Source organism: Symphodus melops (assembly GCF_947650265.1).
Source record: "Symphodus melops genome assembly, chromosome: 10".
In the NCBI taxonomy this organism is placed as follows: domain Eukaryota; kingdom Metazoa; phylum Chordata; class Actinopteri; order Labriformes; family Labridae; genus Symphodus; species Symphodus melops.
Genome location: NC_136700.1, coordinates 3140547 through 3156278, shown reverse-complemented (window position 1 = coordinate 3156278; position 15732 = coordinate 3140547). Strand labels below are relative to the sequence as shown.

The 15732-nt window shown below is 40.3% G+C and overlaps 2 protein-coding genes across 2 annotated transcripts; one reads left to right on the top strand and one right to left on the bottom strand.

Moving 5' to 3' along the window:
- Window positions 1–682: 682 nt before the first annotated feature.
- Window positions 683–10188, bottom strand: ddx6 (DEAD (Asp-Glu-Ala-Asp) box helicase 6). Its single transcript, XM_079353298.1, has 13 exons — window positions 9566–10188; window positions 9422–9485; window positions 8985–9089; window positions 8509–8638; window positions 7966–8112; window positions 7075–7169; window positions 6829–6951; window positions 6605–6733; window positions 6326–6442; window positions 5993–6056; window positions 4464–4565; window positions 4201–4380; window positions 683–3819 (listed from the first exon to the last, which is right to left on the bottom strand). The coding sequence occupies exons 1-12, from the start codon at window positions 9763–9765 to the stop codon at window positions 4205–4207; spliced, it is 1452 nt and encodes a 483-aa protein (XP_079209424.1). The 5' UTR covers window positions 9766–10188; the 3' UTR covers window positions 683–3819; window positions 4201–4204.
- Window positions 10189–13204: 3016 nt separating this feature from the next.
- On the top strand, window positions 13205–15638 carry cxcr5 (chemokine (C-X-C motif) receptor 5). The gene is made up of 2 exons (XM_079353747.1): window positions 13205–13342; window positions 14560–15638. Exons 1-2 carry the CDS (start codon window positions 13310–13312, stop codon window positions 15628–15630), a joined length of 1104 nt encoding a protein of 367 aa, XP_079209873.1. The 5' UTR covers window positions 13205–13309; the 3' UTR covers window positions 15631–15638.
- Window positions 15639–15732: the final 94 nt, after the last annotated feature.

The following is a 15732-nucleotide window of genomic DNA, read 5'->3' as shown; positions in this document are numbered from 1 at the left end:
TTCGTTTTCAAACTTTGAGCGCGCGCACTCACAACGTGCGTCTTTGTTTGACGCGTCATTTGACGCTTCTTCTGCATAAACAGAAGACACCATCCCGGCTGTCTCGGTCTAAAATTATTTATAGTCCATTTATGAGAGTAGACTATTGATACGTTTAAGTGTTTGCGGCAGAAAAGTGACGGTACTGCGGAAAAGAGGGAGTGTTATGCATTTTGTCTGTTTATGTCCAACCCGAAGAGACTTTTAAACTGGTTAAAAAACAAACCAATAACTATTATTTTCACAGCTATGATGCACACAAACCTCAGCAGGGCATGGAGAGAGTGCTGTCAGATAGCGCCCCACTAGCGCCCTACAGTCATTGCAAAATTTGCACATTTTGAGCCAATTCTGTGGTTTGACAGCCATAGTGGACCCAAGCGGTTGTCTGCCTCACCTGTTGACAAGCAGCACCTGGACTTCAGAAAGTGACAGCACTGATTTAAAGCTCAAACCGTGACCAGGTTGAGTTTAGAATAAATTACCATGGAAATCTGGTCAAGTGAGAGAAGGGCCAGACTTCAGGTTCAACAGACCCATGTAACCCTCTAATGTGCCTTTACTTACCCCACAGGTCAGAGTGTAAGATGGAACAGGTGCACGCTGCTGTAAAGTTATGTAACACAATGAAAAGCAGACAGAATAAATTTCAGTGAGCTTTATTTTAAACCAAACTTTCAATCACATCCAATCCTACTGATGACATCCTTTTCAACTGAACTCCACAGTAAAAATAGCATCACTGAAAAAATCTGCCAATTAAATAACGACCAAATTTCCATCAAATCAAAAGAAAATTAACTCAGGCTTTAAATTCTTCATTTAAATTTGGAGACTTTTGAAATAAGGTTTTCTCCACTGGAACATTTCATTTGAAAGAAAAACAAAAATCCAAATGTAAGGGCAATTTTTTTTGAACTTTTTTTATACCCACTACCATAACTTTGGATCTTTAGATCAAATCCTGTTTTTGTAAAGCCCATCGGCTCCTCCCCGTTGTTTCACTGATGCACACATTTTGAAAGAGATCCCTAAAAGACTCCACTCATCCTCCTCGACAGAAAGGAAACCCAATGGCCAGATTGTACACCAAAGTTGTTAGGATTTGTTTGACAGAACTATCAGGAGAGGATGAACATGTGCATCAGGGCAGCAAAAACACTAATTTACCCACCCCACAATTTTAAAATGACCTTAAAGAATGAGACAATTTAGTTACAGAAATAATCCGATTATTCAGCCAAATCTGGGAAAAGATGCTCTTGTCTCAGTCTTAAAGGTTCTCAAGATGTCAGCCACAGGCAGTCAAGCAGAATCCCATTAAAGGAGACAACATATTCGATGTTAAAGGCTTGTTGGTTTTTGCCTTGAAAGCATTTGATGCACTGATTCCTGCCCGAGGGCTGACACCTTACAGACAGCTGCCAAGTGCCTGCATCGTTTGATCCCCGTTCACTCAACTTGTGCTCAATATAATTTAGTTTTCTTTTATAACAAAATACAGCCCTCCCACCCAAACAATAAGCCAAAACAGATGAGCAAGTTTTAAAGGGGACAACCATGGAGCTGAGAGAACAGGGGTCAAAGTCCCAACAATGAGAAGTATGGGTGAAAGCTTCAAAGCATTTAAAAAGAGCTTAAATTAAATGTGCAATAATACTTCTCATTGGTTAGAACAGTTTAGAGCATCTTACCATAACTAAGGGAACCTTGTTTGCAGAAAGGTTTCATCTCAGCAAACGCCTGCAAAGAAAACCTTTGTGCAATGTAAAGGTTGCATAAACATAACCCCAAACCCAAAATATCAAAACAATAAAAGGGCAGAGAAATAAGCAATACAGTCAGCAGCCTGAGATGCTGAAGTGTGTGTTTTTAAACAAGCAGTCCGACTGATAGAAATTCTGAAATCCTTCATGCCCATTCCTTCTCTGTGCCAAATCTTTTTTTTTTCCAGCACCATCTTACTCTTCTCTCTTAGGGGCAGCACGAGTGTACAAAGAAGCGGTGCAGTCAGCGTTAACGCCTGAAGCCATCTCTGTGTGCTAAGTGCTGCCCAACCTGCTCAGGTTGTTTGAGTTAACTGGTTTTATAAAGCCAGCTAACTTGCACAGAGAATGAATTCCTGCTACATGTTAGGTCAGATGGTTTATTTTGATGCCTTCGGCCGACTTTCTTCAAAACGGGGGAAAATAAATCCTCAGCTCCCTGCTCAACATTAGTGAAATTATGTAGCTGTGCTTAAAGAGCACAGATCAACGTAACAGCAAATACCTCCCCCAGAAAACTAATTCTCTGCCAATTCAGCTGCACTGCAGCGAGTAGTACTACTACATGATATAATATTTTCTCCTTAAATAACACTCATTGTAAATGAAGATCTTAAAGAGTGTGTCAAGAGTCAGTTTCACAAGTTAAGGCTGGTGATAAAGAATTCATTACTCAAATGCACAAGCTTATCAAAGCAGTCTGTCTCGACTCAACGCTTGTCAACACTGGGAGCAGGAGAAAACGGGCGACGAGTTTAGCTCTCAGTTTAAGTGCAGCTTTCAAGAATTGCACTGGCCATCAATGTGTAGGGGCTAAAAGATTTTCAGTGATGAGCTCGGCCACCAAAAACATTTCATGCACAAGGTCATTTCAATGTTTTAGACTCTAATAACTTCTGCAATTTCTAAAATTATAAATAAATTCACAGGCCAATATTGCAGAACAAACAAACTGGCAGTGCTAACAAGAGAGAAGGGGGGAAAGCTTTCAGTTTGTCGGCCAGCCTTTTGAACTTGTTTAAAACAATCTTAAAATGAAGGTATATACAAAGTGCGAGGTGCGCCCCACATGTCGGCTGCACGTCTTAGAATTTAGTATGGCCATCCATAGGAAGGTGAAAAACAGGACGAAAAAGAAAAAAGCTCCCCAAAAGTTAACTCCACCGAAACAGGAATCCTCATGACTCAAGGTGTTGAGAGGCTGCTCGTTCATATTTAGTGTTCTGATGCTGAAGACGGAGGAAAGTGTTCGGGTCTTTTGGAAGCACAAGCTTCTTCACAAGCAGCTGGACAGTCTTGGCTGTCTTTTGGAAGAATTCCAGCATCTCTGTCCATGGAAAAATCCAAGTTTTGTCCTCATTTCTCAGCCAGACGCGAGTGCAGCCAAGCCAGCAGAACGGTAAGTCAGACCAGTCTCCCTCTTAATTATCTCCATTTCTCTCAAACAGATGAGCCAACCAAAAGCTGTGATGAATTCACCAACGCCATCGGACATTAAATTAGTGAGAACATTTGTCAATTAAGTGAAAGTGAGTGTGGTATGGGGTGAGCGAGATAATGGCGGATAATGGAGGGTTATTACTTAAGAACGAGTTGAACTGCTTGTTAAGGCACTTGATACAAATCGGTTAAAACTTCCAAAATAAAATGTGGAGAATGGAGGGCGACATTGAGCGGTCTGTTGGTGCTGGCTTTGTGTCATTGGTGGATATGAATCGTCACACTGTGCATCGATATCTTTTTACTTGGTCCCATGCTTTCCTCCAGGTGCTTGAGTCTTCAGGGTGGTGGTGGTGATGCAGCACAGAGCCCAATAAAAAGGCAAATGAGTTCTTCCAAAACACGTCCCATCAAAATACACATTCCTCATGGTGGCATCGAGAGAAAGGGGGGAAAAAGAAAAGAAAAAAAAAAAGGGCAGACAGAAACTGTACATAAAAAAGGAACTCCAAGACAGGGGGGTGTGGGGGAGGGGAAAAAAAGGTACAAAGGGGGAAATGGAGGATGGATTGATCTGCAGAGAGAGAGAGGTGACATTAGGCTTGACAGCACAGCATTAAATGAACTCATTAAGACAACATGGGTCACTCTGCAGGAGGGAATGTCACATTCATTCCAAGAGCCTCATTCAATTTCTCTCCAGTCCATTTTAAATTGTCATTGTATCAGCAACTGTTACAGCTAGCCACAGATGTCACTGCATTCTCAGGGACAGTAGAGGCATTGGTCTAAAAATCTATTGAAAAGTCTGCATTACATTTAGTGTTAATATTAAGCAACACCAATGAGGTAGCATGCAAAAGACCACCGCCACTTCAGAGTCTGATGATAAAAAATCTCATCCTGACATGTGAAAACTTGTTAAAGCATCCTGAGGGTTTAAGTGTGTACTCACTGGCTCATGGCTTGAGTTCTTCACCACTCTCACTGTGGTACTCTGCCACATAGAGGCTCTTATCAATGATGCCAGGGATGGGCTTGATCTCTGTCCCAAGCTGCTCCTCAATCCCTTTCAGGTTGAAGCGATCGTCGTAGGTGATGAGGTTGATGGCTAGACCCAAGTGTCCAAAGCGGCCTGGATATAAAAGGACGGGAATATTAATGACATGAACAGAGGTTGCGCTGCTGGAAACGGGAAAATACAGAAAAAGATCTTACCGGATCTACCAATGCGATGAAGGTACGTTTCTCCCAGTTTGGGGAAGTCAAAGTTAATCACGACATTGACAGCTTGAATGTCAATGCCTCTTGTGAAGAGATCTAAAAGGAAACAAAAGCAAGTCAGGATGTTACACGTCTAAAGAAATAGAAATTTACAAAGACGATCACTTTTTTCTTTCTTTTTTTTTTTTGTTTACTCGAACCTGTATGATTTTCCACAGGCTGACACGCAAACATAAAAAGGCAATTCCTTCTGTTTGCCGCCAAAACTACACCACCTGTACCTACCTCATTTCACCAAGTATTACTGTACATGTGTACGCCAAAAAAAAACAATACCCTAACCCCAAGGCCACTAATGCAATTTAAAACGTATTTGGTGTCTTCCATTCAGAGCAACAAATCACACGTGTTCTTTAAACCCCATTCTGTTTAGAGTGCCAAGGCTGACCACCCACAGATATTTTTCAACACCTGCTCTCCTCGTGTAAGAAAGGCATCTATAACCTGAATCCAGGAATGAATCCACTCAAGCTTCATCTTTGATATGAACGTGCTTCAACATCTTAGTGGAATCACAGATCTACTGATACGAGAAGAAGCTGAGCAGGATGAATCCATTTAATCATTTCCACGCTGCGATGTTTATTTGAGGCTGCACTTGCTTGTCATTGGCCGGAACATGTCAGCTGATCGCAGTTACAGCCTCTGATTAATCAAAAGACCAAAACAATATAATCAGGGGCCGCGTTAACTCACAGAATCTACACCATTTCAAATATTTTTCACGTCCTCACGGATAAGTCATTTTTGGGAGCATGGAACCCAAGATGACGAAATAATATAAAGACAACACTCAGTATGTTGTATACCTCAGACGGTTAATCTAAATGTTTTCATGATGAGGATAATTCCAGCGGCACAAAAAAGTTTAAAAACTCTGAACAGCTGCTAACGTGCAGCTTCCACTTTGTCTTCAGGTAAAGGTTTTTCTTTGTGATTTTGTTGCAGATCCCAGGTAGAGACGTGACCTCAGGATGTGTCCAGCAGCCACACAAACTAAAGACTCCAGAAAGGATTATTTGAGCTGTTGTGGGCACAGTCCATTATTTCAACACAATGTCGTGTAAGAGGGTTTTTATACTTTGACCTTGTATGCGGAGCTGACTCGGAGAAATGAACAAAAAAATCCCATGCACCTGTGAAAATGGCAACAACCATCTAATCTAATCTATTGAAGGTGCGTTTTTAAACTACTGAAGCGTCAAACTCTCCAGCACCTGCGAGTGTGCGTGTAAGTGTGAGGTCAACCGTGATGTGGCTCAACACAGAAAGATGGAGGCCCCATTCAAAGAAGTGAATTTATTAGGAGACATTTCATTCCAGTACCTGAGCAGTAGTCAAGTCTAGCTCTACACTGTTAACACCGCCTTTAGCTGAGACTAAGGTAGCTGATGTGTGGTCAAAACAACGACACAGCTTTCACATCTCTGCTAGTAAAAGAAACGGATGGCTGCGCTACTTACCAGTGCAGACGAGATTCCTGCAGAGGCCGTTTCTGAAGTCGTGGAACACGCGGTTGCGGTGCTCCTGGAGAGAGAGGGAAAAAAAAAAAAAAAAAAAAAAAAAAAAAAAAAAAAAGGTTTTGTAAGAAATTTTTCTCCACTTGTTCACTTCTACTGTACATAATAGAAAGAAACTGGGAAACGATTTCAGTTTTGAGTTGTGTAGATAAACTATACAAGAGTCATGCGACTGTTCTTACAGTTCTTACTGTACATAAGTACAAAGATACACACTACAGACAAGCCTTGGATGCATTGTTTGCAGCTAATTCTGGGGCAGGACTTTGAGCTGACCTGTCTCATCTTGGCATGAATGTAGAAACATGAATAACCAAGCTGGGAGATTTTCTTTGCGAGGAGCTCCACTCTCTGAGAGGAGTTGCAGAAAATGATGGACTGGTTGATCTGGAGCTAAAAGAAAGAAAAATATTATCAATAAGGTATCAAGATGTTGATATGAACAGTTTCATATTCACATTTAGAGAGTCAATGTTTTTTAGATTCTCAAGCAGTTTTCAGTTTTAATAACACAACTGAACTTGCCTTGAAAAAAAACATAAAGACGACACTTACCCTGGAGAACAAGGTGTTAAGGCAATGAACCTTCTGCCTTTCAGTTACATACGCGTAATACTGAGTCACACCCTTCAGTGTCAGCTCCTCCATCAGGTTGATCTCATATGGTTTCTGCAAGTGTGAGTTCTGTAAAGACAGGAGTAGTTTAAGAGGCCAATTTGTTTATCGACTGATAAATTATTTTTTTTTAAAAATCAGTTCCTTAAAGTAGACGAATGTACCATAAACTTCTGCACGCTGAGAGGGAAGGTTGCTGAATAAAGCAGAATCTGTCTCTGTTTGGCCAGGAAGCCCAGTATCTCCTCCATCATCACCACAAAGTCCTGAGACAGGAGCTTGTCTGCCTGTGGAGCAGAGGATCATGGGGGGAAACATTTAGAGCCAACTAATACAGAGATCTTAAAATCATGTCACACAAGTTCATTCATAAATATTAATATGGGGTCAAACAAACAAATTTCACTCACTTCATCCAGAACAATCATCTGCACTTGATTGACTTTGGCCACTCCTTTCTTGATAAGGTCTAAAATCCTCCCAGGAGTGGCAATGACCACATGTACTGTTAAAAACAAAACAATAAGATAAAAAAAACCCCATCTGTGACACAGGGTTTAAGTTTAAGGTTGGCTGGATGGATATAAACAATGCTTTCTAAGATCTATACAGACGGGGTTATTCAATCCCTGATGACAGCGAAGTGTTTAAAGTCGTATTCAAACATTCTAGAGAAATCATTAGGCAGTACTCACTCAGCTAAAGAGCTCGTGTTTTAAACAGTTGCCATATGTCAATCATCAACGACTCTTTACTGCCAAGAATTCAGCCTCATAACCACCAGAGTTATTAGTTTCATTTGTGACTAGTTAGTCATCGGGACACATTTCCTGATTCTTTATTGGTTCAGATCAAGTGTAGACAATAAAACGCCTCGAATAATGAGAAATTAACTGCCTCATGTTATGCTTTTTGTCACGTGATCATGAAATGTACATGGATTGTTTCTTCAGGTAATCAATTGAAAATATGCAACCAGAGGAGACCGTATCCCTCAGCATGCCCACAGCAGGTCCAGGCTTCTTAATGCATGAGACGGACATCAACAACGTCTTTATATTATATTTATAATATAAAAGCTTGCAGAGAACTCTGTGCCGTACCCCGACATAAATATTGTTTCTATTGAAAAGACTAGAAGAGAGACTTGGTTTAATATAGAAAGAATATGCTTCAAACAAACAACACTTTAATTAGGCTCTTAAAGAGGGTTTATGATGAAAGATTTAGTGCTTCCATAAAATCAGTCATTCGGGAGTCTTTGGATATACAACATGAACACAAACACCAGGGAGATTTACCCGTTTCATCGAGTCTCATGATGTCATCACGGAGGTTGGTTCCACCTGTGGTTGCCATTACCTTCACTCCACCCATGTGTTTGCTGACCTGGATACATATTTGGCTGACTTGCAGAGCCAGTTCTCTGGTGGGCACTATGACCATTGCTGGAAGAAAAGACCGACACACAATCGTTGAGTATGCACACTGAACAACCAGAGGCAGCTTAGCCTCCATACAGAGCCTACCATGTATCATGCATATATAGGTTCCAGAAAGCTCTAAACCCAATGTTACAAAAGAAACACCAATTAGAGAAGTCCCTTTACAGATTTTGATTGTTCAAATGTTTTAGATTTCCTCTGAAAAATAGCAAACATATTTATGAGAAGCAGTAAAAATGTTTTCAGGAAATATTGCTGTTGCTGTTAAGAATGTGCAACTTTGTGATCCAGTAGATGTCGCCCTTGTGTACCAGCTTTAAACCAAAACAAACCAAGTTTGGCGACACCTTTGCTGTTCTGAAGCCTCTGCTTTCAGCAGCACACCTCCAGTGTTCTCACCTTGTATGCAGTCCTTCTTCAGGTCAATGCGTTCAAGTAAGGGAATGAGGTAGGCTCCACTCTTTCCCGTGCCATTCTTGGCTCTGGCCAGGATATCTCTCCCTGACAGTGCAATGGGAATACTTTCCTCCTGTGTAAAGAGAAATCGTATCAGATTAAAACTAGTTTGTTTAGGTCTAGTTATAATCATAGTATGTTGCTTTGGACAGAAGCGTCTGCGAAGTGAATTGCAATTAAAAGGAAGTAGCGCCGTCCAGATGACCTCCAAGGTCAGATCGCAGCTACACACCCTGCATTGTTTTTGGTGTCACCTTCTATCGTACTATTGCCCTCCCGCTTAGACCCAGCTTATCACCAGGTTAGCCTGAACTAAGACTTTTTTGTAAACAAAAAATTATAATACTTTTGCTTTAGAGCATGCTCCATTGTGTTCAGTTTTAAAAACGTGACACAATCTGAGCGTCGTCTGCATGTACCTGGATTGGAGATGGCTTTTCCCAGCCCATCTCAAAGATTCCCATGAGCAGCTCCCTCTTCAGGCAATAGTCTTCAAACTCATTGCCTTTTGTTGCAGTCACATCCTGGAATCAGAAGGGAAAAGGAAGCTCATTAGCGTTTGATGCATTCATTGCCAGAAAATTAAACCAGACAATTTTAGAAAATATAAATTGAAAGAATTGACGACCAATTTAAAAAAAAAAAAAAAGTGTTGAATGTGGTCAGCTACACAATGACAAGAAAAAACAGTAAAAATTAATTTATGATCTATAAATTGCACAGTTGGAACTTTTAATGACTAAACAGGACTTCAATATGTAAGCAGAAACGAGTAAAAACGTGTAATAGGTATCCATTTGGATTTTTAAGAGTCAAGGATATTGAGCTCATTACAAAAGAACCATCTTATACCAACCGAAGTTCTCATCCTCATGTCTTTTGGGGGCAATTTCAAATTTTTCTTCCAGTCATCTCCAGGCCTGTGAAGGATACACAGAATAAACATTATTGCCAATTTACAGAGCATGTCAGGTCAAAATGACTATATTTTATAACTTACTTGATGACTGCATTGGTTGTAGGGACCGGCTGGGAGTTACCATTGTTGATTGCTCCTTTCATCTGGTTAAGCTGCAGTTGAGGGCCTCCTCCTCCTCCTCCTCCTCCTGGTGCTCCTGCAGGCTTCACTGTACCTCTCAGCTGTCCGTTCTGGTTTGACAAGCCCAAAATCACTGGGTTCTCTGTCCTGGCAGTACTCATGTTTACGTAGCTTTTCTTTGTCTTCTGTCCCAACAGTAATGAAGGCTTTAACAGTCTCTGGATGAGTTGAGTCCACTTTCCTGGGACTCCTCAGAGCTTGATTGTCCTTTCTATGGAGACTTCAAAAATGATCCAGATCTCTGGTCTCAGCAGCTCCCTCGGCAATGTTCTCGTTTCAGTGACTCCAAGTGCCAAATTACTCCCCCTCCTTCAAACCTCCTGAAGCTTGTAAGCATTTATTTTTTCATCAAGGAAGGACTAAATCGTTGCTATTAAATTCCTTAGTTGTGTAGAAAACCATTCACCTGGAGGGCTTAGCTCGCTATCAAGTATTGGCTGACTGATTAGCTAGCCATCTTGTGTAGCTGAACTGCGCCGCTGCGTCTGTCTCATTCTTTCCCTGAAACAAAAAAGGCAAAACGTTAAAATGAATGAGGACACGCTACTTACAACACAACTAAACAATTAAAAAACTGTAAAAGAAACGCTGGCTGACCAAGAAGGTGATGGTTGACATCTGTAACCAAAGATGACTGGTCTCACGTCATAAGTTGGCGGACTTATAGCGTTAGATTATGATCATAATATTGACCTTTTGTTCACATATACTGTCCAATTTGTCTTCATAATATCTGTACAGGAAAAATATATTTCTTCATATGTGGGAGAGCGTCTTTTATTTGTTAAATACGTCAAATAGAAAAAGACCCAGTACAGCTTTCAGCTACCTAGCTGCCGCAGAAGGCTAACGAGCACACGAAGCTAGTTAGCTCGAGGCTAACGCTGTGTCCGTAATCAATGATTTGATATCGTAATACGAATATTTAAATCCAATTAGTTAGTCTTTAGGGCCAGTTTCCCTTTGTTTTACGTTTTTATCGCCGTTGTCGTACATACCACAAGACATTAAACGTTAACCGGATATAAAACCGACGGGCAGAAACGATAGCATGCTAACGTGATAGCGAGCTAGCATGAAAGGGGTCAACGATGAAAAGTTAACCCGAATAGTAGCTAAAGGTCGCTTCAAAATCAACGGAATGTCTGTTCAGTACAACACAGTGAGATGCGCATGCATTTACCTTTAAATACCTGGAATAACCGGTTCCCTATGCGGTGTTTCTAATAAGGTGTACTCAATTTTGTTTTTTGTTTTAGCTGACTGCGAAAAGAGTCATGTCAACCAACCGTTCAAGATGGCTTCCTGTCGTATTTGAAGCCGCCCCCGTCCAATTTATCAGCTGATTTCATTTCAAATCAGCGGATTAAACCCCCCCTTTTTTTTAAAAAAAACTAAAGGACTTTCACATTTCTTCTTTCACACTTTATCTTGTGTGTTCACTCTCACATATTGTGTACAGTCGTCTAAATTTACATTTCTCCCCGTCGTTTTATTTTTCCACCAATAAAAAGGTCCCTCAATTTCACAGTCATTAATTTAAAAGGCTGTAAATCAATCCTCAAAGGTTTAACACCTTAAACCAAAATAACAAAAAAAATAATTTTATTTTATTTTGAAATTTTTATTTTTTCAAAATAAAACTAAAGGCCTAGAGATAGGGATGTGATTCACTCAACTCATGATGCGATACAATTCATGATACCGGGTTCACGATACAATACTAGTCTAGGTAAGTATCTGTTTGTTGTGCCTGTAAAGCACTTTGGTCAGCTGAAGCGGTTTTTAAATGTGCTACATAAACTTGATTAACTCAATGTTTGCTTGGAGGATTCGTCTCTCCTCTTTTTGGGCTGAAAAGCCGAAACCCCCCCTGATTCAAAGGTACACCACTGATGATGATGTGTCCCTAGATTGACATATTTCCCACGTCTGAGATACAGCTCTCACTCCACTCTCAACGTCAAGACAAACCTCATGTGTGAACCACCTATTGGCATAGTGGACAGATTCCCATCACTTCCCGTGTTTCACGATTCTCTCATGATTTATCTTGAGGTAATGAGACTACACAAATTATGATTCATTTAGGGGCTGCAAACCTGCTTGTCAGTGTGGTTTGGCATTTTGTTTATTTTTTTTGAATTGCAACAAAGGGAGGTGATTCTCATTGTGGTGTCGATTAAATGCTGCAACGTGTTGGTTGTTGCAATTTGTTTAGTTCCCTGTCTTCCTGCAATATTTGCACATACAGTTTTTGTCTCGTCTGTTATATTCGCACCTCTTTCATTTTCTGTCTTGGGGAAGCCAAGCTCTGATTTAAAAGACGGTGCGTTCAACTACATCTCTTCAGCCGCTGATGGTCATCATATTATTGTGATTCATTTACACAGTATGTTTACATCTCTAATAAAGGCCATTAAAAACAATTGAAATTTCAAAGAACAAGCACACAAATTGAAGGGCTAATGGACCTTATGTTTTATCTATATCTAAATCTCTCCCAAATGAAACAGAGTTAATGATTCCACTTGTCATAGAATGTCCCTATTGGACTGTTGTGTACATATTGTTTGTCATGTACTGTATTTGAGCATCCTCTGGGACTGATGCTTTTTGCAGCATGAGCGCCCTCTGCTGGGGCCCGTGCAGACTTGAGCTGTACAGCCCATGTATCTTTCCCAGTCTGTAGATGCTGCCTCCATGGTAAGTTTATGTGTAAATAACTATGCTAAAATAATATAAAACAAGTTTTGACTGAAGTTTGTAAGCTCTAGGAGTCCATCAAAAGGCCTGGGGCCCCAAACAGATGCCTTGCCTGTTGACAAGCAGCACCTCTGCTGATAATAGACTACTACTCCATGTCCTGAAATCAGGATCACACCTTCATTGCAGATGCATTATCTTCTCTCACTGTTTAATTAAATTTGACATAGGCTGCTTTAATAATCAATGAGGGAAATGTTGTTAACACTGTGTTATTTGTACTTCTCTTGCAGGTTAGCCTAACAAAAATCTCTACAGCCTAGTAAGCTGGTTTACGGTCAACTTTTAATCAGAACCGTTTAATAACCATTAATTGATTATCTATATACAAACCGTTCAAACCAGGGTAGGAGGAGGAGATGGCCAGTGATCTGGTCACCAATGCTGACCCTGTACATGAGTTCTGTGTTTTGACAAAAATCTGATCATTCTTTTTGTTTAAAGTCTAATGTGGAAATCACAATCACTGTATGGCAGGAAACACTGAACTAATGTTGCAATTCAACATGATATCTGATGACGAAATTATATTTGTCAGCGGATGGTTGAAATACAGATAAGAATTCTCAGTAATGTTTTTCAAAAAACACAGAAATACATCTAAACAGTGAAGCATAACTCTGGCATGAGTTTGGATATTATTACAAATGGGTGCAGTTGCTTGGACATGCAATACTGCTCTTGCATGCTTGCAGGTTTTGACTGCTTTGAATTTCCCTTGGGTTCAATAAAGTATCCATCTATCTCTCTATCGGCAGTGTTTGAAGCATCCCAAGCAAAGAGAGCAGAACAATTATAAAACAAGCACAAGCAAGAAGTTCAAGAACGTTATACCGTGGCGGAGTGAGATCTACATTCAGGTGACCGAGATTTACCCTCATGACTTTTACAAAAACCATTCAGTTTTTTGAGGTAAGAAAAAATGTCTTCTCTTAAATGTCTTAGTATGTGCAAATAAACGGTCACATTTGGGTCAGAGTTGAATTTCAGATATCCAGATGTGTTCACTTTTTATTTCAAATTATACAAGCGATTGCTTCGGGTTTACAGTGACTATTTTTTTTTAAAAGAATTTTAAACTGCTGGTTGAAAACTTAAAGTAGCTAAGATATTATGGCATAGATGTATTGAACCTAAGCAGCATCTTTCATTTCAAAGTCACAAGGCCGCTCTTTGTATGTTTACATTTCAACTTCAGGATTTTGCAATTGTTTGCGAATTTAAAGTTATACTATACCAGAACAAATAACTTTACAGTAAAAATTCAAATAAACCGATGAGGCTTGAATGTTTCCCCAAGGTCTGAGTTGTAGTAGCGGAGGTAAAGTAGAACAGTGTTTTAGTTGTTTTTTTTGTCATCAATAATTATAAACATGTATTGCACAAAATAATCAACCAACAACCACCCTATTGTCATAACCCGGCTCACTGGTAATGGCAATGTACGAAAGAGAAAATTAATTTGTTTCAAAATTATTTCCGAGGTATGTTTTGCACCACTGCTGCTGCTAGTTGCATATAGGCGAAACACTGGGCTTATTTGCATTGGGTATATTAAGCTTCTTCCTGTTAGATCACCAGGGAATAAACATTGATATGTTCTATAGTTGTGTTTTTTAAAGCACTTTAAAATCACATATTCCATTTATCCTAACACCTCTTCAGATCACATAAGTCACATTTTATTCAAGTCTCTATTTTTATTTGCAGCTATTTCTGTGCTTGTATGTCACTAGTTTAACACTATGAATAAACAAAAACACCTGTTTAGAAACAAATGTTCATCCTGGGTCTGAACGGACAATTCAGATGTCATCTGGTTTCCTCAGCAAAAGAATAGTTACCTGGTTGTTCTTGATCAAGCAAAAATGTGTTCTTTTTATACACGTGTACATCCAAGTTCTGATGAGTTTAACATATTTTGGCCCAGAAAAGGAGAAGTGAAACATATCAGTCTACCATAACCACTGCATTTATTCAACATCCCTTAGGGCTGTGTTGTGATTCTTTTTCTAGTATTGCAAAAAAAACAACATGAAATAGATAAATGAAGTGTAATGAATCATTCTATCGAACAGTCTTCTCAATCTTGATCGTCGACTGAAACTTTGCCTCTGTATATGTTACAGATGGATCGCCTCCTTGAAGAAGCTTACAATATGACATACTACTATGACAACATGACAGACTTCACCTGTGGCGATGAGAAGAAGGGCCTGCAGAGTTTCCGGCTTGTGCTCCAACCTGTGCTTTACAGTTTGATCTTTCTGCTGGGTGTGGCAGGGAATGGCTTGATGACAACAGTCCTCCTGAGTCATTGGCGCCTGCTGCGCATCACCGAGATCTACCTGCTGCACCTCGCCTTTGCTGATCTAATGCTCCTCTTTACGTTGCCTTTTAGCGTAGTGGACAACATTGTTGGTTGGGTGTTTGGGGAGTTTCTCTGCAAGCTGGTGGGCCTGATGAAAAATCTTAACCTCCTCTGTGGAAGTTTACTTCTGGCTTGCATTGGTTTTGATCGGTATTTGGCTATTGTTCATGCTATTCCTAGTTTGCAAAGTCGACGTCAAAGAACAGTGCACCTAACATGCATGATATTATGGATGGTCTGTTTGACTCTTACAATCCCCAATGTTGTGTTTCTTTCTGTGACAGAAGATGTGGCAAACACATCCAGGCTCTCCTGTTTCTATTATAATTATGGGATCCATTCACACAACTGGGTTTTGACCAGTCGAGTCTTAGATCATGTCTGCTTCTTCCTTCCTCTGGCTGTCATGAGCTACTGCTACACAGCCGTGATCGTGACTTTGTTCAACAGCCAGAAAAGCCAAACGAGGCAGGGAGCGATTAGACTAGCTTTACTCGTCACTGTTGTCTTTTGTGTCTGTTGGCTGCCATATAATATCACCTTACTGATAAAAACGATGGTAGACCTGCAGGTGATCTCATACAGTAGCTGTGAATCTTTTGCTCTACTGCAGCCAGTCCTTGATGTGACACAGAGCCTGGGGTTCTCTCACTGTTGCCTCAACCCGTTCTTGTATGCCTTTGTCGGTGTGCGGTTCCGCAATGAGCTAATACAGTTACTTCGTAAACTTGGCTGCAGTCGTGTTTGTATGCCTTGGATCAGAACTCAGCGTCGCAGTCGACAATCCTTTTCTGATGGAATGACATCCACCAGTGTCACCCATGGCTAGTAAACTCTTATGACTATGTAAACTGTAATTAAAATGCTTTCTTTTTAAAGTCTTTTATTCGTAATACGGAAAATGTTGCAATTGTATCGGCTTGTTCAGACA

Bases quoted from the DNA above. Each gene is read 5' to 3' on its own strand.
- cxcr5 (XM_079353747.1), top strand. From the start codon at position 13,310: ATGACTTTTACAAAAACCATTCAGTTTTTTGAG. The intron at 13,343-14,559 runs GTAAGAAAAAAT...TATATGTTACAG, and splicing joins AAACCATTCAGTTTTTTGAG to ATGGATCGCCTCCTTGAAGA.
- ddx6 (XM_079353298.1), bottom strand. From the start codon at position 9,765: ATGAGTACTGCCAGGACAGAGAACCCAGTGATTTTGGGCTTGTCAAAC. The intron at 6,734-6,828 runs GTACATTCGTCT...CTGTCTTTACAG, and splicing joins TCAGCGTGCAGAAGTTTATG to AACTCACACTTGCAGAAACC. The intron at 4,381-4,463 runs GTAAGATCTTTT...TTTTATATCCAG, and splicing joins TCATCGCATTGGTAGATCCG to GCCGCTTTGGACACTTGGGT.